At 45.1% G+C, this 23,466-nt stretch overlaps 1 protein-coding gene across 1 annotated transcript in view; it reads left to right on the top strand.

The window, feature by feature from the left end:
- The window catches only part of LOC129380120 (uncharacterized), a 30,188-nt gene extending 16,644 nt beyond the window's left edge, over positions 1 to 13,544 (top strand). Inside the window, exons 2-3 of the mRNA XM_055070341.2 lie at positions 11,285 to 11,421; positions 13,030 to 13,544. Of these exons, the coding sequence (XP_054926316.1) occupies positions 11,285 to 11,421; positions 13,030 to 13,201 (309 nt within the window). The 3' untranslated portion in view covers positions 13,202 to 13,544. The remainder of the gene's footprint in view (positions 1 to 11,284; positions 11,422 to 13,029) is intronic.
- The last annotated feature ends 9,922 nt before the right edge of the window (positions 13,545 to 23,466 follow it).

The raw sequence follows: 23,466 nt of genomic DNA on the forward strand, positions 1-23,466 counted from the left end.
GCGATTGAACGAGGAAGTAGAAAGAAAACAGTTACAGAGAACCAGCGCTACTTTCAACTATAGATTTTATTTTCGCAAGCATCGATAAATATATACCGTACGAGCGGAAACAGACGTGACAGCAAAAAGAGACACTCAGGGGTGCATGTGGATGAACCGTACACTTGTGCAAGGCGTACAAGGTTAAATACAACGTGTGCAAGGCTAGTCGCGCGGCAATTTTGAGTGCACTTACGGGTTTCTTTCACGCTTGGAAAAACTTATATAGCAAGTATTGAGCAACAAAAAGCTGTATCAGGAGTTTTTCATGTCGCTCTACAATTTTCTGAGTGGCACTTCTAACTTAATTATTATATTTGAGAAGTTAATTAGTTACTTGAGATTAATTATTGAATTAGGTGGAATGAAAAAAGCAATTTGATGATGTCTAAACGACGTCAAACAGCATTACCTTGGTTCTACCCAGCTACGTGGTATTCGTATGTTTTGACTCTGGCTAAAGACGGCTAGGACACGCAGTACACGTAAATAGGGTAAAAGGTAAATATAGAAGGCGTTCCCAGCGTCGGAAATCAGTAATTTACCTACTGAACTCTGTACGACAAGGGGACTAAAAATACATTGCCGTATTTAGGCCATCAGTCAAGTTATACATCCATTGTAATGTTTATGTCATTACCGAATAAAACTAAGAAAGAAGCGCAAATGGGGAAAACGCGAGAAAAGAATGTGTAAAAACGAATTTGAAAGTCATATATTAGACTTGCAACTCTTAACGTTTGGTCGCACTGAGTTCCAGAAGAATGTGACAGCACATGTAGAGCGACAAGTTATAAATCAATAAGTCTGACTGGTTTTTTAACGACAAGCGTAGATTTTTGGGCTTATAGTTATGACATATTTCATTGTACAGCGCATACAATATACGAAGAGCCAGAGCTGATTCCACATTGCGCTTTCGTCACACAAGCATTAGTCTTAAAAATGGCGCTAGCATAATCCATATTATAACATGCGTTCCAAGCGACTTGCGCGGTTTCTTAAATAATATCGGTAGGAAGTATACGTAGGAAGTAGGATGTACTGAAAGACAAGCAGAGCAATGTCATCAGCAATCTTGAAGGTATAGTAAAAGCAGCGGAATAATTCTATACTGACCTGTACAGTACCCAGAGGAGCCACGATACCTACATTCGAAGCAGTATTGAGTAGGTTGCAGAGGCTCATTATATAACAAGCGATGAGGTCAGAAGGGGCTTGCAATGCATGAAATGGGGAATAGCGGCAGAAGATGGAATAACAGTCAATTTAATCAAAGATAGAGGAGACATAATGCTTGAAAAACTGGCGGCTCTCTATACGAAGTATCTATCGACTTCAATGGTCCCAGAAAACTGGAAGAATGCAAACATTATACTAATCCACAAAATAAAGACGTTAAGGAAGTGAAAAAGTATAGGCCCGTTAGCTTACTCCCAGTATTGTATAAATTATTCACCAAGATGATTTGCAATAAAATAAGGGCAACGCTGGACCCCATTCAAGCAAGAAAACAGGCTGGCTTCTTGAATGGATACTCTACAATGGATCACATCCATATCATTAATCAGGTAATCGAGAAACATACAGAGTACAATCAGCCTCTCTATATGGCGTTCATGGGTTAGGAAAAGGCATTTGATTCAGTAGAGATACGAGCAGTCATAGAGGTACTACGTAATGAAGGAGTACAGACCACTTATGTAAATATGTTGGAAAATGTCTACAGAGATTCCACAGCTACCCCAATTACACACAAGTGGGACGATACTTATAAAGAAAGGAGTCAAACAAGGAGACACAATCTCTCCAATACTATTCACTGCGTGCTTGTAAGTATTCAAGCTATTAAACTGTGCATGCTTAGGAGTAAGGATCGACGGCGAATACCTCAGCAACCTTCGGTTTGCAGATGACATTGTTCTGTTCATCAACACCGGAGATGAGTCACAACGAATTATTGAGGACTTTAACAGAGAGAGTGTAAGGGTGCGGTTGAAGATTAATATGCAGAAGACAAAGATAATGATCAACAGCCGAGAAAGGGAATAATTTTTAATTTGGTATTGAACGTTGATACTAAAAATTTCACCAGGACCAGATAATATACCAAACGCGTTTTTAAAGCGTTATGCGGGATGGTGTGCTAAGTACCTGTATGTCGTATTCACCAGATCTTTACGCGATGGTTCCCCACCGTATGACTGGAGAACGGCCAAAATCAAACCTTTAGATAAATCCGGGAAAAAAATACAGATAGACAACTACCGACCAGTATCTCTTACATCTAGATCATGCAATATTTTAGAGCACATAATTCATAAACCTATATTAGGTTTCTTAGACGAGCACAAGGTACTTACAGATGTCCTTCATGGTTTCAGGCATAGGTTTTCTACACGTACTCAATTAGTTGAGACTATTCACGATCTCGCACAGGCAATTAATGAAGGGAAGCAGAGATATTGTGCTCATGGATTTTCGTAAAGCATTTGACAAGGTATCACAAATTAATCCATAAATTAGGGTATTATATAAAAAATGAATAGATATATGGATCAGAGCTTATCTTACTAACACACACCAATTCGTCACCTTAAACAATACTTCTTCGAACAATACAGAGGTTGCGTCTGGAGTCGCCCAGGGATCCGTTTTGGGACCACCTTTATTTCTATTATTCATAAATGACATAGTCGCAGAACTTTCAGTTTCCGTGAAAATTTACGCAAGTGACGGTATTTTCTATGAAAATATATGTTCTGTTGATGATCAGGTGCGTCTAAATAATGACCTGGCAAAAGTCACTGCTTGGTGCGAACAATGGCAAATGTCCATTGATTTTGAAAAAAAAACTGTTTTTGTGAGAATGACACATAAGAAAAAACCTCATCGATTTCCATATAATATTGACAACCTATCTCTATCAGAGGGAAGAGAGTACAAATATTTGGGCCTGTGGATAACCAATGAGCTTTCGTGGATGAAGCACATAGATACTGTTGTTGCAAATTCATTGCGTAAACTGTTTTTCTTGAGGCGCTCACTGAAATCATCTAAGTCTAGTGTTAGTTTATTGGCGTACAATTCCTACATTCGTCAGTTGTTGGAATATGTCGTAAATACTTGGGACCCATTCATTTTAACCAATATTAAAGAACTGGAACGTGTAGAGCATAAGGTAGTTAGGTTTGTTTTTAATTCATACGGCCGCACGTCTGTTGGTGCGCTCGTAAGACGCAGTGGATTACCCCCGGTCGCTGTGCGCAACTGTATCTGTCGATTAAAATTCCTCTTTTAACTTGTAAACGGCCATTATAAGGTTAACACTTCCAGGTTCTTTGCTTTCTCATCAGGTTATAACACGAGACGAAGGCATGCTTTATCAATAACCCCCATGCACGCACGGAATAACTGTTTCAAATTTTCGTTTTTTCTTACGAAAATAACAGACTGGAATAATCATAATTCTGATATTGATACCCAGAATTCCTTATCAATGTTTGAAATATGCTTGCAAATGTTTTGAATTTGCGTGCGTTATTTGCTTGTATGTTACGTATTCTTCACCAATGTCTGAAAATGCCTGCATATGTGATGAACAAGAAGTATTTTAATGACTGGAAATGTAGAGAGGCCGGCCGGATAATGGAGCATCGGGCCTGCTACTCTACGTAAGGGAAGGGGAAGAGGGCACGAAAAAGGGTCACATTGGGGGATGATAATGCGAGGATTGAGGTGAAACACACATTACACAACTGGTATCACAGGCGTGAGTCCAGGCTCGTATCACCTAGGAAACGTGAAAGAGCACGCATTGTCTCTGTCGTCTGCCAACTCTGTGGCATGCGCCTAGCAAGAGGTCCTCCGACAGTGGTCCATTGTGCAAATGTCTCAAGGTATCTACCATTGTCAGTCTTTCGAGAGCATATTCGGGGCACACCACGAGCACATGGTCTATAGTCTCTACAGCGCCACACACTGAACAGTCCGGGGAGTCTGTCCGTCAATAATGTCCAAATATTTGCGCGTGAAGGCGACTCCTAATCGCAGTATATGTATCAGGCATGTATGAGGGCGTGGAATTCCACGCAGAATAGGAAATTTCATATCGGGATCCAGCCTTTTAAGGCGGACGTGACAAGCGTCTGGCTGGGCCCAGTATCTTCTCGTCGCACCCCTCATTAATTCCGACAGGAGGTATGTAATGTCCGGTCTGGAGAATGGCACTACAGTTTGCATGCCATTGCTGAGGGCGCGCCTTGCTGCAGCATCGGCCATCTCATTACCGTTGAGCCCACAGTGTCCCGGGATCCATTGTAATACTATGCGGTGGTGTTTTTCTTGGGCGCATGAAAGTAGCTCGGTGATCTGCAGTACCAGAACCTGATATGCGGTGTGGCGCAGGAAGCATTCCAAAATTTGCAGCGCTGGTTTTAAGTCCGTGAAAATGCGCCACTCTTGAGGTCTTTCCCCGCAGATGTGGCGAATCGCTTCCCGAATAGCCACAAGCTCTGCAGCGGTTGATGTAGAATTATGATCTAGTATGAAACCTCGAGTCATCTGTTGGGCTGGTATCACCACAGCTGCTGTCGATGCCTTTGGTGACGCGGAGGCGTCTGTGTAAACATGAACATATGTCTGGTATTCTGACCAGATGTACGCTAGAGCAAGTTGTTGTAGTCCACTGACGGGAACCAATGATTTCTTTAGTGTGCCGGAGACATGCACGCATACGGAAGGTTGAACCATCACCCACGGTGGTTTGACGGGGTGATATGGAAGGGCATAGCCTGATGTTATGTGCGGTAGATGGCAGCGGAGTGCACTTGTGAAACTGCTGTCCGGCCGCTCATGTAGAACAGATATCAATGGATGGCAATGGTGTCGTGTCAGTAAGCGTAAATACACACGAAGTAGTACGTGGGACCGGTATATCGATAATGGGCATACGCGGGCTTCCTCCATTGTGCCTTTGTTGGAGGCACGCCATGGCAACCCGAGACATATTTTGAGTGCCTGCGCTTGAGCGCTCTCTAATATCCGTAAGCAGCAAATGCTCAAGTTTGAGGGTATCGGAAGGCTGTATCGAATGTGGCCTACGAAAAGAGACTGATAAAGTCTTAGTAATGAGCCTTCCGTGGCGCCCCATTTCATGCCTGCTGTGAAGCGAAGAACATTGCAAAACAGATTAAGTTTTTGCTTCAACATATTAACATGCCTCGACCATGACAAACCACGGTCGATGATAATGCCCAAGAATCTGTGGTGGGAAACATAAGTTATTATGACACCGTTAATGGAGATCGGGTAGCGGCAGACGGATTTGCGCGTGAATGCAACCACAGCACATTTTTCGGCAGCTAAGAGCAAACCCTGACGCCGTATGTATCGTGAAGTAGATGACACAGCCCGTTGTAATATCGCACGTAGTTGTGGGCCTGTTGTACCAGAAGCCCAGATGCAGATGTCATCTGCATATGCACTGATGTGGATGTGAGGTTGAAGTTCGCTCACCAGGCCAATCAGTGCCACATTAAATAATGTTGGGCTGAGAACTCCTCCCTGAGGAACTCCACGGCATACCTGATGGCGGTTAGTCTCTCCGTCAGGCGTGGACATGTAAACGAAATGGCCACTGAGGTAGCTCACAATCCACAGGTAGAGCCGGCCGCCAATATTCAAGTCATCTAGGGCATCGAGAATGGCTTCATGAAGCATGTATGAATTTTGAAGGTGTTTACATGCTTGCATATTTCGGTGTATACCCACCCTGTTATGATCTGATTTCAGATCGCAGTATCTATAAATAAATAAATGAAAGAGTTCAGGATCGCGAGTCAGCTTCTAGAGTATGTGAACAGTACGTTTACTCAGGTCAATTACTCACAAAGAACCCTGATCATGAGAAGGAAATTAACAGAAGAATAAAAATGAGTTGCAGCACCAATGGCAGGCATTGTCTGCTCCTGACTGGAAGCTTACCATTATCATTGAAAAAGAAGGTGCAATATCAATGCATTTTACCGGTGCTGACATATGCGGCAGAGACTTGGAGATTCACAAAGAAGCTTGAGAACAAGTTAAGAGTCGTGCAAGGAGCGATGGAACGAAGAATGCTAGGCATAACGTTAAGAGAAAGAAATAGAGCGGTTTGGATCAGAGAGCAAACGGGTATAGCCGATATTCTAATCGATATTAAAAGAAAAAAATTAAGCTTGGCAGGTCATGTAATGCGCAGGGTAGGTAAGCGTTGGAAGATTACGGTTACAGAACGAGGCTGTTTAATCGAATACTCATGTTCACGGCACTTCCCGACGAGGTATTTTACAGTTCTTTATTTTGTAAAAGAGTTCAGAAACATAATTTTGTAAAGAGAAAATGTTAGGAGCACGAACAGCAGTAAAAACTGTTTCTTCCGCGCTTCCATGGTTTCCTGGATTGGGAATGTACGCGGGTGCGACACTCGGCATGGAACACGGAAAGACCTCCGATTGTTATCCCCTGAGTGGCGCCTAAATGACGTACAAGGCTATAGACAAAAAATGATAACGCGTTGCAGGTATGTTACGTATCGACAATGTTCAGATTTTGCTCTATCGCTTCCTGTTTCGATCGGGCGTAGAACTGTGGCACGGCGTCTATGCCCGTCACCGTTCGATAATGCGGCTATATCTCAAGTGAAAGCTTAGTACCGACGTATTAAGAGTATCCCAATCGCAAAAACACCTCTCAAGAAGACGCGAAAAATTGCAACTCATCGTCAACAGGGCGTTCGGTGTGCAACCTCCAGCTTGATCCCACATACCAGCATGGCGCAGGACGATAGACAGTGCTGTGATTGAGAAATGAGGCGCCCTCGATGAAACGGTCTATATGCGGCCGTGAATTTTGGTGTGCAATCGGGAATTTATACATTTAGATGCTAGGCTCTGGACATCTTTTATTTCTTTAGTGCCTGAAGATGTATTACGATTTATCTTATTTTTGTTGTGTATGTCGCCGTCCTTGTTTTCCCTGGCTGGTACGCTTGTAAAGGTTGCCTTTGTATGGTTTCTGTGCAGTTTCTGGGTAGTTTCGTCGCTGACGGCGTCTTTCTTTGTGCTACCTATGTTGAAGTCAATTATTCTACTTTCTTTTCTGCTTCACATTTCAAATTTGTTCCTTCTTTTAAACAGATCTCTGGGAGAGCAGATGTTACTATTGTTTGCCTACATTGTAGACAAACGCATACACATCTGCAAGTTGTAAAAACGGGCGAGTTGGTATAGCTTTATGGGTACAACAGTGTGATTAGACACGGTCTAAGTAAAATGAGGGGACACTACAGAGCACTGGCACTCAACTGAAACTTATTTCAAGAAGACACAAAATCAACAAAGCATAACAATCACATGATCGTCACCCAGCCTTCATGGTAAAAATCCGCAACTTACGAACGGACCGCGAGTGTCAAAAAGAAAAAAGAATGTCGAAAAATCTGGAAAACTACAAAACATAAAAGCTATATTGCTAAACACCAGGCAGATCGGTGGCCTTAACCGATATCATCATCACCATCAGCCTATATTTATGTCCACTGCAGGAGGAAGGGCTCTCCCTGCGATCTACAATTACCGCTGTCCTGCGCCACCTGATTCTAACTTGCATCTGCGAATTTCCTAATTTGATCGCTCCACCTAGTTTTCTGCCGCCGTCGACTGCCCTTCCCTGCTCTTGGCACCCCTTCTGTAACTCTAATGGTTCACCGGTTATCCCTCCTACGCATTAAATGTCCTGCCCAGCTGCATTATTTTTCTCCAAATATCAATGAGAATATCGGCTGTCCCCCTTTGCTCTGTGATCGACGCCGCTTTCTTCCTGTCTCTTAACGTTACGCCTAAGATTTTTCGTTCCATTGCTCTTTGCGGCGTCCTTTACTTGTCCTCGAGCTTTGTCCTCCAAATTCCTGCCCCATATGTCAGCACCGGTGGAATGCAGGGATTGTACAGCTTTCTTTTCAATGATAGTGGTAAGTTCCCAGACAGAATCTGGCAGTGCCTGTCGTATGCGCTCAAACCGAGTTTTATTCTTCTGTAAATTTCCTTTTGATGATCGGTGTCCCTGTAAGTAATTGACCTTGATAAACGTGCTCCTTCAAAGACTCTGGTTCCCTTACCACGCTACTGAACATTATCTTTGTCTTCTGCATATTAACCTTTAACCCTACTCTTGCGTTTTCTTTCTTAAGGTCCTCAATCATTTGCTCAATCATGCAACTTCGATTTCCTGCAGCAATACGAATGGGTAACACAATCTGAGTGGTTCTTTCCCATATGGTAAGCACCCATTCTTGATTCTTGATTTGTTGAATTCTTCATTTCGATTTAAAGTCCATACTAATTGTTTGGGAAGGGAAAATATTTGCTCAAACTGCATGCGTGTGTATAGGTTTCTGTGTAGCGCCTGTGCTCAACAGCACCTTGCTAGCCTTCAATGACAGAGGAATGAATCAAAACTTGAGTGCGCTAGCGGCTTAGTTTTACAGATACGTGGACGGATATAGTTTTCTTTTACAAAAATTATTTTCGCAAAGCTGTGGCCCACATGACGCTTTTCAGAGAACAGGGTAAAGCCACAGGTTAACACTTGAAGTTCCACAAGAAGACGAGCTCGATTTTAGTGATAATAGGATATATTTCACGAGTCAGCGTGTCTATTGGCAACCGAGAAAGACAAAGTCCCCTCTTGACTGTAGCTGCCGTAATTCTCAACTGGCTAAGGACGGTATTGCTACATACGCCATTAGAAGCGTACAAACCAAGAACGGTTGTTACCTTATGATGAAGAGTGCGACTAATCAGGTGACGAGGGTGCTTGAGGCAGGTAACCTGAATGTTGTATTTTATTCACTTGTGTCCAATTACTTTGATTACTAAAAACGCAACCTGTGCAGAAAAACACCTAGGGAGCCTACGCGGAACCAAGTTGTCGTAATCCACTATGTCCATTCTTTTTCGCTTGGGTTGAACAAGGTGGCATTAATGTTTCGAGTGAATGTCGCGTTTTCGATTACGGATAAGCTGAAGAGAATCTGAAAGAGTATGCAAGCGGGTGCTTAACAAGCATTTCAGAATATAGAGTAATGCAACGCCAAACAAGGCATTCAGTTTGTGCCGGGAAAACACAATGTATGTTCTAATCAGTTTGTCGGCCTTCAATACGCAAGACAGACTGCATGACGCTTGAATGTAAAACCAAGAGAGCAACATAGTTCACTAAAGTGCTTTGCGCATTCGTACCTTTCCATGCAGTGGCAAACTTGTGGATTTCATGCGGTCTTTGATAGCACTTCTGTGCTGTTCAAACGCAGCGAAAAGCTGTCATGTCTAATGACACAAATTCACTATACGAGGAAGAAAGACTCAGATTGTGTTATTCCACCATTAATCTCGCTGAAAGAAAGCGAAGTTGCCTTATTAGACATAGGGTGAGGCCATCGATCTGCCTATTGCCTAGCGATATTGATGTTTATTGTGCAGTTTTCTAAGTTAGTCTGTTATTGTCCCCCTTTCTGACGCGCGTGGCTCTTACGATGATTGATGATTGTTAACACCAAGGGTGTGTTTTGCATAGTCACATTTAATTATTGCAAGGGCCTAGGTGAAGGTAATGTCATTGGTATGCTCTTATGTTCAACATTTTATTAAAGTAATGTTCAATTGATAGTCAGCGCCGTGTGGTGGCCCCTATACTTTTACACAATCCGTGTCGATACGCGCTGTTGCAACCAAACCACGTAACACGCGAGTAGTGTTGTTTGGCAGTCCCATCTGTGGCAGCAAATTAGTTTGGCTGAAATAAATAGAAACTCTGGCTGAAATAATCAACGGCGACTTTCTTTGTGCTACCTATGTTGAAGTCAGTTATTATACTTTCTTTTCTACTTCACATTTAACATTTGTTCCCTTCTTTAAAAAGATCTCTGGCAGAGCAGATATTACGCTGAGCAGATATTACGGTAGAGCAGATAGTAGAGACTTTTAGCGTGTCCGGTATTCCGGTAAGTGCGGGCGGTTTGCCGGTTTAGCGGGGGCGTAAACGTGAGGGGCCAGATTGGTGGCGCCAGCTGGTGGTGCAAAGCTCAACCACACAAACACAGAGCTAATTACTATATTCTGCTTAGCTGCTGGTGTAAATATTCGACAGTGGCGTAATCGTGTTCACAATTACGCCACTGCCAAAAATTTGCACCGCTAGCAAAGCAGGATATAGTGGGTTACTGCAGTTTTAGCTCTGTGTTTGTCTGGTTGAACTCTACGCTACCAGGCGGCTGCAGCGATCTAGCTACGCCCCCGCAAATCCGGCAATCCGCCGAAACCGCTCCCGTTTACCGGAATAGCGGACAGGCTAAAAGTCTCTGTTATGCTGCGCACAGTTTCTCATTAGGCAAATCAGTGCAGTGGAAGCCCCCTAGGTGGACGAAAGTTCATGAAGAAAATTCACTTTCTGAGAACTTGTAGCAAGGATGCTACAAATGAAACCCACTGCTAGTTTTACAGGAAGCAAGCTGCGCAGTTGAAGAAAAATTTGTCCTGCTACTACCCAGCAAACCCGGTTTCAACGCCTTTGCTGGGTAGTCGCTGTACGATCTGGGCAAACCAGAAAGCTAGCCGATCGCGGCACTTTGCATATTTGTTCTAAAATTAGTCTGCATGGTAATTTTTGCTTTCATAGACTTTCTTCCGCCTTGCGGGGTTCTGAAAACTACTTCGCCATATTCATTGTCCCCGAATCGCTTATTCCCTCTTGCGTGGCAATCGGCTAGCCTCCTGGGGAGGGGGTGCTTAACGGTCAACCTAGTGGACATGGCCATTTCGGATGCTGTTGATTGGCTAGGCGAGAGAGAAAAAGTGTTCACAGCTAGTTTAATTCCTTCTCGATTATTCAAGTCCAGACAGTCAGCGGCTGCTGAAGTGGGCACTGCAACTTCCCCGCAAGTTACATCGACACTTGCAGAATACCACCATTAGTTAGACTAATTAGTAAAGCGACTGCCCCGGAAAGGCATTGTTCCCGGGTGTGATATCCCCAGACCAGGAAGAATTTTTGTTGATCTGCGAACCTTTCTTTCTGCGAAACCGGTGTGGCTTTCCTTTGAAGGTTCGTTCTACACGTTGGGTTTACGTTAATTTTCCCTTTGTGTTTTGATAAGGTGTCATCAGCTAAATCGCAACTTCGTGTGAAACTTTTCAACCTCCCGCAGAACGCCTTCTGGACAGCCCTGGGTTTCTGCCTCTGGATGTTCCTTGTTCTGGGCACGGTGTCCCACTTTCTCTCCAAGTACTTCCTGCGCATGGTCAACTGGACATATGATGGCTCCGAGGTAGAGTCGTACACCAGGTGAGCAGAGTTTTCGGTATACGCTCAGAGAAACGAACATTTTTCCAATGGATCCAATAGTTGTGTTTCGTGTTTGGGTACGTAACTATACTATCAAATATTACTTGAAATATTCTATATTGTGACATTAAAAAGATAATACGACAAGTGGAAGTGATGCACCAGAGAAATAACCCCATCCGTGGCCCCAAGGCATATCAGTCCCATCGTTAGCTTGAAGTGCCACTGTAAGCCAACTCGTCTGTGAGCTCCTCACGGCAATGGAAGTAGAGATATTGTTGCCTAAGTCAAACAAATTTCGCTACTTTTTATGCACAACGCCCATAATTGCCGAATATTCATATTTACGTTGAACATATTACGCTTCGAACATTAGATCTTCTTGGCTTACATGCCAAACGCTCGTCATGCTTTTTTTGTTGCTATCGGAACTGCTCTAAGCAAAGATCACGACCGGGTATATTATTGCAACGATTCTGCTCCTGTGTTATTTCTTTCCGCACACCCTAGTTCTCGGAGTGGAGCACCGACCACGTTTTCACAAGGATTGGCCAGTCGTAAAGGGGGCATATAAGAAAGGAATAGGATCGAGCTCACTGAGGATCGAGTTCACTGAATCCTTACCTTAGACTGATACAGGTTTGTGCGCAATTGATAATTTTGACTAATAAAAATAAATGACGATGTGCGAAAACGTGAGCCACTTGCCTTAGCAGCTGCTACCGTAGGCTTTATTATTTCATACAAGGTGCGTTTGGCGACAACGCCTAGTGAAGGTGGCGAAAGCATCGCGCGGCATGCGCCAGAACCATAGGTCTCCACGGCGCATTAGATCGTACTTGAAAGTTCGGAGTTATTTCGCACGTGTTAGGGATGTGAACGCCATAGTCAGAAGTGTATGATGATATTGATGATGATAGTAAACATACTGCGATCGGTCTCATGCATGTGAGTCGGAAGTTATGCCCATCACGCATAATGTATCATTATTGATACGCGAAGTTTGGTACCTCAAAGTGCTGATTAAAGTGCAAGAAACTTAACGAAAAACTCGTAGAAGTATTTCTGGCACGCTGAAGCGATGGTTAGGGCTTGTAGAGCTGAGGAAACGAACGACAAAATACTTTTCTTAGCTAATGTAACCCAACTGACATTTTGTTGTTCCTTGCGTGAATGTACTCTCTATAACCGCACATAATGGTTAACTCCTTCGTTTTCTTCGATGTGGAAGGGTGTTTCGGCTTTGTGGGGATAAATATAACACTGCTACTGTAGATCCATGCGATGTCGTTACAATTCATCAGTTTTGTTAGCTACGTTATGCGCCTTAGTGGAGTGTCAAGTGTGATGTGCCTTATTATTATTAAATATTATTATTATTATTATTGCTGTTGTTATTCTGTGTGCCAAGCCTGGATGTTTAGCAGCGACACAGGGGCAAAGAAGACACGAAATATAAAGCGCTGGTTGCTTGCTAGTACTAGCGCTTGTCCTCGTGCCTTCTTCTTTCTGGGTCTCCGATAAACGTTCGCTCATCACAAAAGTATGATTCCACACCAACTAGCTGAATCAGCTGAGCTACTGCCGCTAACCCTGCGCGTACTGCAGCAGCAGCAGCACTGGCAGCAGCTCGAGCAAGAGCGGCGGCTCCTCGCCCAAAGCGGGCGCCGAGAAGCCGGAAGGGGCGCCACCCGACCACCCTGACGCACCCGAAGCAAAAGGCGAGGGCGCCGAACCTCAGAAGGAAGCCCCCAAAGACGATCTCAAAGACACACAGTGAGTCCCCTTGTGTGTCCGCGGTGTTTTTTTTTTTTTAATACGCGTAGTTGGACTGCAAATGCAACGGCCGGCGGTGCGTAGCGTTCACCAATAGAGATGAACTTAAAAGTCAGCTTGGCTCGGCTGCGTGCACTCTTTCAGGAGACGGAGAGTAGCTAAAACTCGATCCACACAAGCAAGCGCTGTTACGGAGTTTCGGCAGAGCCAGGCTAGTTTGAAAGCATGGCTCGGTGATTGTCTGTGGAATATTACACCGTCGTTAGTGCGACCTTTCTTCAACGCTGTCCTTTTTATTTATAGAATTCTTATCATTACTTGTATGGACATAAGTTCCCAATTAAATATGTTATTACTGCTCAAGAAGTATTTCTGCACTGTTTCATTCAAGGAATTAGGCGCGCGGGACACCTGGCTCACTCTCTCGGTGTGCAACCGCTCCCGCTGCTTAACTGAATTGGCAGCGAAATTATAAAAAAGTTAACTTCACCAAAAACGATTGCAAATAATTGGTATTTGATTTGTATATCAAAGAGGCTGTTGTGAAATACTTTCCACTAATTTCAGCTACGTGATAAGAAAGCTTAAGGCCCATTAGGGATGGAAGTTGTGTAAACAGGGATAATGACACTCATACACATTAGTGGACGCTTGCTAACATCAGTTCGTCCGCCATTGATATAACGAAGGTTGCCGAGAAGTACAGTTCAAAACCACGTACCTGAAATGTGACGACGATGTTCCCTGATGGGTCTTCTTCATGTAGATAAAATCCTAATCAATAAATACGCCGAATGGACGCCCACCGAGAGAAAATCAGGCGTCTGGCGAACCTCATGTCTTGCACTTCTGGCGCAGTGTGTTTGGTGCACAGGTTGAAGTGCGCACTCATAGGGATACACACTCTTTTCACAGTCGCGAGCACGAGTGGGTGACTGTTGGCGATATGAAGGGGACGTGAGCTATCCGGGACGATGGCTAGTGAATTGTGCAGCATGACCTTTTTGAGCGTTACAGAGTTGACGGGAGTAGGAGCACGAGTAAATGCACCTCTGGGCAACTAGGTCTGAGTACTAACATGAGTGAGTGCCTATGAAAGGGAGCGGACAGGAAGGAAAGTAGCGAGAAAAGTGAGGAAAAAAAAGTGAGAGGACAGAGGGCCACTTGGCGGATATCTTTATGGAATGTGAATTTCAATCTTGGGTTCATTTTGATGTCTATGAATTCGCGCTCTGTGTGGTGGGTACACACATACACACACACACACACATATTGTATTATATATATATATATATATATATATATATCCTCGTGCACTTTATTCTCGAAGATTCCGCGCACGACAACGGACCAGTCGCGACTCTGATGATGCTATGTACAGATGAGGAAGATGAGATGCCTGTTCGCGCCTGTTCAACAGTGTAGTAGGGTCCAAGAAAACGACTGTGAAATTTGTCATGTGAACTGGGGAAACCTACAGGTGCCCAGAGTAATACTTCGTCGCCAGGGCAGAAAATCACACTGCGGTGAATGGACTCGTAGCTGTGCTTGCAAGCAGATTGGGAGATGTCGGTGGAAATGCGGGTGAGGTAGCAGCAGTGGGCCAGGCGGGAAACAAATTGTTCTCTACAAGGCACTGCCGAGGAGATAGAAGCCCAGAAGAAAGATGCATCAAGAGCAAAAGTTGGTGAGCGGTCATAGACAAGGAAGAATGGGGGCGAGCTGGTGGTACGTTGAGGTGGAGTATCGTAGGCAATAGTCACGAATGGTGGGATTGCATCCCAGTGCGTGTGGTCCGGGCTGATGTACGTACACTGAGGTTATGTCGAAGATTGCACTATGAAAGCGCTTGGGCAAGTCAAGCGATTTTTCTGTGGACGGTACCTGGAAGTTGTCTTACGAAAGTGCTGGTAGCTCGTGTTTAAAAAGAATGGCAGAGGAAGTCGTTTCCGTGGTCGCTGAGGAGAACCTGTGGTTCTCCTTGGCTAAAAAGATACTTCGCAGGAAAAATGTGCGCAACTTCAGAAGCTGTGCCAGAATGTAGGGAAGCTGTCTCAGCATATCGAGTGAGATGATCAACAGCTGTCACAATCGAGCTATTATGTTGGCGGTCAGAGGAAGAATTCCGTATACGTCTATTCTGAAGGCTTAAACGGAGAGGCACGACAATGAATGGCTGCAGGGGCCCAGCGGTAGCAGACGTGGGGCGTTTGAGGCCTTCACGAGGCACACAAGAGGCGATATACTTTGGCGACGGCGGAGAAGCGGCCAGAGCAAGAGAACCGGCTTCGGATCCTGTTGTAAGTCCTGTGATCTCCAAGATGACCTGCCGTTGTATCGTCGTGAAAAGCTTGCAGAGCATCGCCTTGCAGAGAACGGGGAATGTGGGGACCCATTTGTTTCCATAAGAAATGATAAATCTAGCGGCACAGGGCCCCGTTGTACAACTTGAAGTGGTCAAGTTGTTGACGCAGACAGAAGTTTGGGGACGAGGAGGAACTGCAGAGGCGGCCATGAATAGTCCGAGACTATAGGTCATGGCAGTCAGCGCCTGGCCATTCAGGTGTTGCTATTTGTAAAGGGGATGAAGATGACTCGCGAAACGGGCGTTTTGGGGAGGCGTGAGTGGACGATGCGAGATCGGAAGCGGGATATGGGAGATAGCGTTGGCTTCATGCTGCTTCTTTCTAGAACTGTAAATTATGCCGAAGTCGTACTTTTGTAAGCGAAGCACCCAACGTCCAAGACGACCCGATAATTTCTTCAGAAAAGAGAGCCACCACAACGCGTGATGGCCTGCAACGATCTGAATCGGCGGCCGTGTAAATACGGGCGAAATTTTCGCACAGCCAAAACAACAGTGAGTAATTATATAATTTTTCTCTGCGTTCCACTGGCATAGGCAATGACTCGCTCTCGAGAGGTATGGTCACGTTGCAGTAGAACAGCGCGTATGCCATGACCACTAGCGTCCGTGTGGACGATGGTAGGTGCAGCCGTGTCACAATGGCATAGCACCGGCTCGGACGTGAGGGCACGCTTTAGAGCTTGAAAGCTTTTTCGCAGTCCTCTGTCTAAACAGAGGGTACGGCAGCTCCAAGAAGTTGGTGGAGCGGAGATGCAAGCGTTGCGAAGTTGCGTTTAAATCGGCGGAAGTAGGAGGCGAGGCTGGTAAAACTGAGATAGTCTTTTTTTGCGTTCTGGCTTGGGAAAGTTGAGAACTGCAGTAATCTTCCATAGGTCCGGCCGTATCCCTTCTTTACCAACTAAGTGTCCCAGAAGCTTGACGGTTTTGCTCACGAAGTGGAATTTTCTTTACGTTGAGCTGCAGTCCAGCCTTTGCAAGACAGGTAAAACTTCATCAAGGTGCTCGAGATGTGAGGATCTTAAAGGAAAGACAACTATACCGTCAAGAGAGCACAGATAGGCCTTCCATTGAGACCACGTACGACACTGTCTGTCATGCGCTCGAATGTGGCAGTCGTGTTGCAGAGTCCGAAAGGCAAGAGTTTCAATTCGTATAGCCCGTCCGCCGTGGCAAATGCTGTCTTCTCCTTGTCGAACTCGTACATTGATATTTGCCAGTAGCCACATCGAAGATCAAGACTTAAGAAGTACTGAGCGCCCAGCAGCGAGTCCGATGCGTAATCAATTCGTGACAGAGGATAGATGTGTTTTCATGTTATTTTGTTGAGGACGCTGTAGCCGATGAAAAAGCTTACTGAGCCCTTATTTTCTGTACAAGAAACACTGCAGTAGACCAGAGAGCAGTCTTATATTCCGCGCGAGGTTGTTGCACAGAATTTTTTTTGATAACTTTGCGCTCGGTAAGAGAGACTCTATGTGGACAGCGGTGAATGAAGCGGGAGCCATTGGTGTGAATGCGATGAGGGGCGATATGCGTCTTACCGAGGACGGGTGCATGGACGCCGAACACCGTGGTTTTTCAACCAATGCAGTCGAGCTCGAGTTTGAGTAAGGGAACAGTCTGGGCTGATGGAACTTGTCAGAAGAGAGTAAGAAGAGTCGAGATGAGGCAAAGTTGACTCCATCGGTGCAACAGTCAGAGGAACGAGGACAACGCGTTGAATAATAACAGCGCATGTAATAGTTGATCCATGCGGCAACAATTGGGGATCGCGAGTAGCATTCAATGCAGTAACCACTGCGCACCCATCAGTGAACCGAAGGAGGCTGAGAGCGACCGCAATGTTTCTAGATGAAATGCGTCCATGAGGGTGAATGAACACGTCGCCGTGTACAATCTCGGCGGTAAGAACGGCGTTGATTTATTCTCTACACGGCCAAAACATATAAGCTGTGGCTAGTACGAAACGGTTATGCGCATCATCTGTAGAATGGCATTGCTGACTGATGTCGGTCAGGGAAAGGAGGCGCTGGCCACAACTGATAAACACGGAGGCGGTCGACAAGAAGTCCTAACCCCCAAAAAGTTGGTTGGTACACTCACGCGGCACCGCAAAGACTATCTGATAAAGGACACCATCGATAGAGGCACGTACTGTACATTGCGCGAGTGGTTGAATTCTAGCATCTTTTGCCGCCACCGTATGGCGCCTTTTTTTTTATAGTCCCGAACATAAATGAGCGGGAATGATAGAAATGGCGGCACCAGTGTCAATAAGAGCGGGCACAAATGTGAATAAGAGCTTCGATACGAACGCCTTCCACAGGCACTAATAATAGATTCGACGGGCTCTCTGGATGAATTATAGGCTGTCCGATGGATGCAGTTTCCCCTTATAGTTATAACTCCAACATGGAGTTTTCCGAGTGGAGGTCAGGGGCCTGTAAGGCAAGCCGAGGTGGCACACTCAGCGACGGCGTGGGGAAGGTGAGCGGCACCTAGATGAACGGTAGGTGGGAGGCATATCGGCTGTGTACGGGGCAGACGGTGAATGGTGGAAAGAAGGCGACTTTTTCATGCGCTCGTAAGGCTTAGGTAGATGGATAGTGGAGCGTTCTTGAGTAGTGTAACCGCGCCTCTAGTCCTGTTCATGCCGGCGGCAGAACCGGGAAATGTGCCCTCGATACCCGCAGTAACAACAAAGAGGACGGGTGGGACGCCAAGCAGAGTAGGAAGGTTGAGCGCGAACCTACGCCGATATTCAAGCGACGGGTTTTTGTGCAGATGGTGTGGTCGTAGGCGTAGTCGTGAGTAGAGACATCGTGGCGGTATCGGCATATGTAGTTACAGTAGGAGCACCGGCCACGTCAAAACACATGGCGCTGAGAGTAGACGGGAGCTTTTTAATGAGTGCGCGCAAGCCTGTCGCAAAAGGGGAGGTGACGGTGCCAGAAGCACAGGAAGAGCATTCCGCGTGGTGTTCCTCACGTATGATCGTACGGATCATAGTGCGCAGTCGCGTAGCCTCAGGGAGACTGACCGTCATGCGTATCTGTGCGAACGTGAAGGCAATGCAGTTCCTCAAAGCGCTGGCACATGATTGTGACATCTGGCACGGTTGTAGGGTTCTGTATAACCGGGGCGTTGCAGCCAATAGTTTTGATTTCCTTGATGATCTGACGAATGTGGTTGCCTTCGGGCATATTGGAGTTCACACGCTTGCACAGGGCGAGGACATCTGCAGTGCATGTCGTGCACGATTCTCCGGAATATTGAACACGCTGGTGGAGCTTCTATTTCGCGATTTCAGTGGGGATAGCCGTAACGCCAACGATAGCACGAAGCTTCTGCCTGAAAGTGGTGCAGTCTGAAAAGTCGCGCTCATGGTTCAATAGCCAAGTTTTAACGACACCATAGAGGTAGAAAGCAACAATGCGTTGTTTAGGAGAGTGCTCCCCCTACTGCAGTCACTGACTCGATCGTAGTTCTGGAGCCAATCTTCGGCGTCTTCAGCACCTAAGTCAGCGAATACTTGGAGGTCACGCTGACAGCTGTTGATTGTCTAGATGGAAGACTGGGCATAGACGGTTAGTTGTGCAGGGTTGCCTTGGACTGGACATTGCAGCACACGGTGGGGTGGTGCGACGGCCCGAGCGCACCTCCAGGGAAAAACGATGAGAAGACTTCGGGACGAGCAGCATCCTCTAGGACTTCTGAGGAAATTCTTTATTCTCGAAGATTCTGCGCCACCACGACAAAGAAGTCGCGGCTCTGGTGATGATATGTAGACTTATGATGATGATATGTACAAATGAGGAAGATGAGATGAGATTATTGCGTGCACAATATATACATAATGTTGTGAATCAGCATGCGCTGTTGACACGTGTTTATATATATATATATTCATCGGCCACGCCTCTTATATATATATATATATATATATATATATATATATATATATATATATATATTGTCCAATAAAGATCCACTAGGGAAGTAGCACTCTGTCTCTGTCTTCTCGCACTTTTTATTAACTTCTTCCGCTACTTTCGACCCTGACAACGCGCCAACTAGCCCAGCAAAGGGTGTTGCTAGTATTAGTGGAATTCATTATGAGCGTCAGTGAGTGCCGGTGCTTGTAAGTGCATGTTAGTGGAAGTGCGGGTGAGCCCAAATACCAAAATAATATTGGTGAGTCAGTGAGAGTGAGTGACTACTGATTGTGACTAGCTTTGGTTTCGAGCTCGTCAGGCTCTCTATGCAAGGCAAGTGAGCACTCCATGAATTTCTGCTTGAACCTATTATTTTCTCGAAGTCGCTTGACTTCTTGCATGTGATGTGCGCAGGACATCATCTATGTTGTATCCGAACAGCGCGTTGAAGGATGGGAAGGCCCTGCCAAAATGGTGAGCTGAACAAGGCACCTGGTTTATCAACATTGCTATTTTGCGTGTTTCACTAAGCACTCGCAGAAAGAGCGAACGCCTGAAGTTTCTTTTATCTTACCACGTCTAATTGCATTTTCCAAAGTGTGTGCAATGTAGTGAATACAGAGACTGCGGTGTGACGTTTTCGATCGAGTTCTAAAGTAGAGACATACAGAACTCGTTGAATGTATCCTACCTATGCTAGAGAACTGCTGCTCTGAGGCAGCAGTAATACTCAGCGCAACTTAGTGACACCCATTGAGCGCGGGCATCGTGTGCACGTTTTTGTGGCTCGCGGTTTTGAATTGCAGCATATGAGTACCCACTAAATACGCTATTCTCATGCAAAAAATAGACTATGGACATTCATCGCAATCAGGCTTTGGTTGAATTATTGATGTAGTGACCTCTCTTTGAAAGAAAAAAATTCAGCGCATTAATTTGCAGCGATTAGTAGAAACGTTTGAGTTAATACATTTGTTTAAGCAATACCATATCCTTCCTTGCGCACAGTATTGTCACATTATTCTAGGAAGCAATAAGCTAATGTATCGCGCCTAACATAATGCTGAATGCGCCTGGAAGTGTTTTAGTCTGGTTTAATTATACTGGTGCAGCCACATGTCAGCAAAAATGGCACTAATTCGACATTGGCTGTTGTATCGTCCGAATTACAGTGAAATAAGACGAAAATACAGGATGCAGCGTGAACGTGGCAAACCGCCGCACGATGTTGCATCCTCATATCAGTGCCCATGAAAAGAGAAGCACTTTTTACCACGAGAAAAGTGAGGAGTTGATTACTTTGTCTACGTACACAGAGGTTGTGCTCCTGCCATCTAACAGAAGCATCTAAACAAAGAATGTGTTTTTTTGCGTCTGTAATATATGAGTAATAGGATCTACCATTAAAGTCGATTTTGTCTCTAAACTGCCTTCAGGACTCAGAGGTATAACTTTTTTTTCTTAAGATACCCTCATGATCATAATACTTCACAGAGGTGAGTGGTTGCAAACAATAGTTGCATAAATTCAAAAGATACTCTATTAGGAAATCATGTTACAAAAATTGGTTTTATTGTCATACAATGTTAGGTAATACTTTCATGAATACGTCTTCATTTTCAATGGCGACTGCTAATGCGGGAAGGCAATTCCGCTCCTTGGACGTACGTAGCATATCTGAATTTGCAAATCATGTCGTCCTGCAATGTGGAACGCCAGCTTTATGAAGGCAGTCAAGTCCTCGATGGCTATTAGGCAGGAAGAATTACTTCGTGCAGATCATGGTTACGATACAACCTATGAAAAAGCCCTGATCGAGATGTTTTGCGGCGAGTTGTTAGGTTTGTTAGGTTAAGAGATAATTTTATTTGGCTTTATACTAGTGGTACGGTCGTAACTAGGTCGTATGAGTCGAATCAGAGCCATTTCAAATGAATGCGCTAAACGTGTCGGCCATGCCACCCTTACTAATGCAGAATAGTCAGGTTTAGTTCCGAGATTTCTTTGGTATAGGGCCTAAGCGTAGAAGGTGATCTGGAAAAGTTACGCCTTATGTATCCCAGAAGTGGTTAGCGTTGTTAGTAGCATATTGAATCTGAGTGTTCGAAGAAGTGTTGGGCACAACGTAGACACCGAGATACTTATATGAGGACACATTTTCTGACGCGAAGCTGTTCAGACTGCATAGGGGAATAGTTAGTTTGTTTCTCTAGCGACATACGTTATTTTCATTTAGTAATATTTAATTCCATTAGCCATGGTTCACACCACGAGGAAACACCGTTAAGATCACATTGAAGCACTATCACGTGATCGTCGGAAGATATATCACAAAATACTACGCAATCGCAAGCGAACAAACGAGACTTGGAAGAAGCACACTGTGGCAAGTCGTTGAAATGAATAAGAAAGTAAAGCCGACCAATAACAGAGGCCTCCGGTTCAACAGAGTGTAGCGCAGAAGGCTGAGTTAAAATCGATAGCGGAAATTAACTGAGAGCGGTTTTCCGAGGTAGCATTCTGTACATGTTCGCATTTTTGTGGCAATATTAAGGAAGCTAAGTCTATATAACGCGATCTTCTCAGCTCCTGCGTTTATTTCAGTAAGGAACTCGAAGACAATAGCAATAGGTGGTCCGAGTAGTAGGTAATAACGTCTTTCATATCCATAAGCATAGCCCTCATGTTGAGTTTCGATCTTGCGAATTGCCTTCGATTATGTTTCTTTCTTTGTGCTCGGTTTTTCTCTTGACTTTCTTTGAATGTTTGCAAATCTTCGCATGTATAGCATGATAATGACTAAGCTTTTCGAATTTTTTGAGCTCAGTAATAGCAAAGGTAGCCAGGGACGTGTTGCTTTACACTCCAACAAAATTTTTTGCCCTTTTTGTCAATTATCGTCTATCTTGGTTGCCTTTCCTTTCTTCAACACTGTGGGCCCGGTACTTCTGTCACAAACGAGACGTGCGTACCCGCGTGACGTATCGTTCTTGCCAGTAGACATGTGTGTGCAGTTTCACAGAATGATAATAACTATTTCGGGAAATGTTTCGCCAAAGAAGGTTGCATCACCATTTTATTTAGGTTCTAGACACGCTTTCTCGCGATGACATATCGGTGGCAAGACGACGTGCTTTCCGTTTATTGCCCAGGTTCAGGTGCGCGCATGAGGCCTACCAAATTAGACAGTCGCATACGCCGTCATATACCTTCCTTAATCTACGTGTGCTCAGACAACATTTATCATTGCGATGTTGTGTCACGAGCAAAAGTTACAACATGACGGCAGCAGTAACCGAGCTGATCACTGCGCTTTGAGGGTGTGGCATGTGTTCCATGGGCTGGATAACCTCATATTGTGTTGGTTCGGCCGTTTCATGTTTTTCACTTGCTGCAGTGCTCGTCTGCTCGTTTCAACCAGGCGCCCATAGGCCATTCAGAAAAAGCTCTAGGTACGGCTTCGCCACCGAGTCGCTGTGCTCATCTCACTCATTGCTATACAGAATCGTCAGCGCTTCTAGGTGGATGCCACGTTTTCTCTTATGACGATGATGTGAGCGCTGCCTTAGGTCCATGGAGGAATGAATGCAATAGGAGGGAGCGTCACGTGACAATATCGAACCCTAGTCAACAAAAATAAAACTAGAAGTCGGCCCTAGTCATATTACAAACAACCGGCACATTCTACTTGGCCCCCTTTGGTTTCACCTGCTGCGGGGCTTTCGAAATAGGCGCACATGTTAGGCATCACAAACGCGCACGCCGAGGTTAGTGAAAATTCAAGCGTGTGATTCAGTCGAGTCTGGGTTACGTCAGTCACTTAATGCACCGAACCATCTCACGTCACCTAGACTTGACTCGCAACTTAAGCAGCGGACAGGTGCCAACACTGCAGCGAGTGAAGGCCTCGACTAACCGGTATTGCGCCCAAGAAACCGTGGACCACCTCAAGGGGTCGCGTTTTGG

The sequence above is a fragment of the Dermacentor andersoni genome, chromosome 4, assembly GCF_023375885.2.
Source record: "Dermacentor andersoni chromosome 4, qqDerAnde1_hic_scaffold, whole genome shotgun sequence".
Taxonomy (NCBI): domain Eukaryota; kingdom Metazoa; phylum Arthropoda; class Arachnida; order Ixodida; family Ixodidae; genus Dermacentor; species Dermacentor andersoni.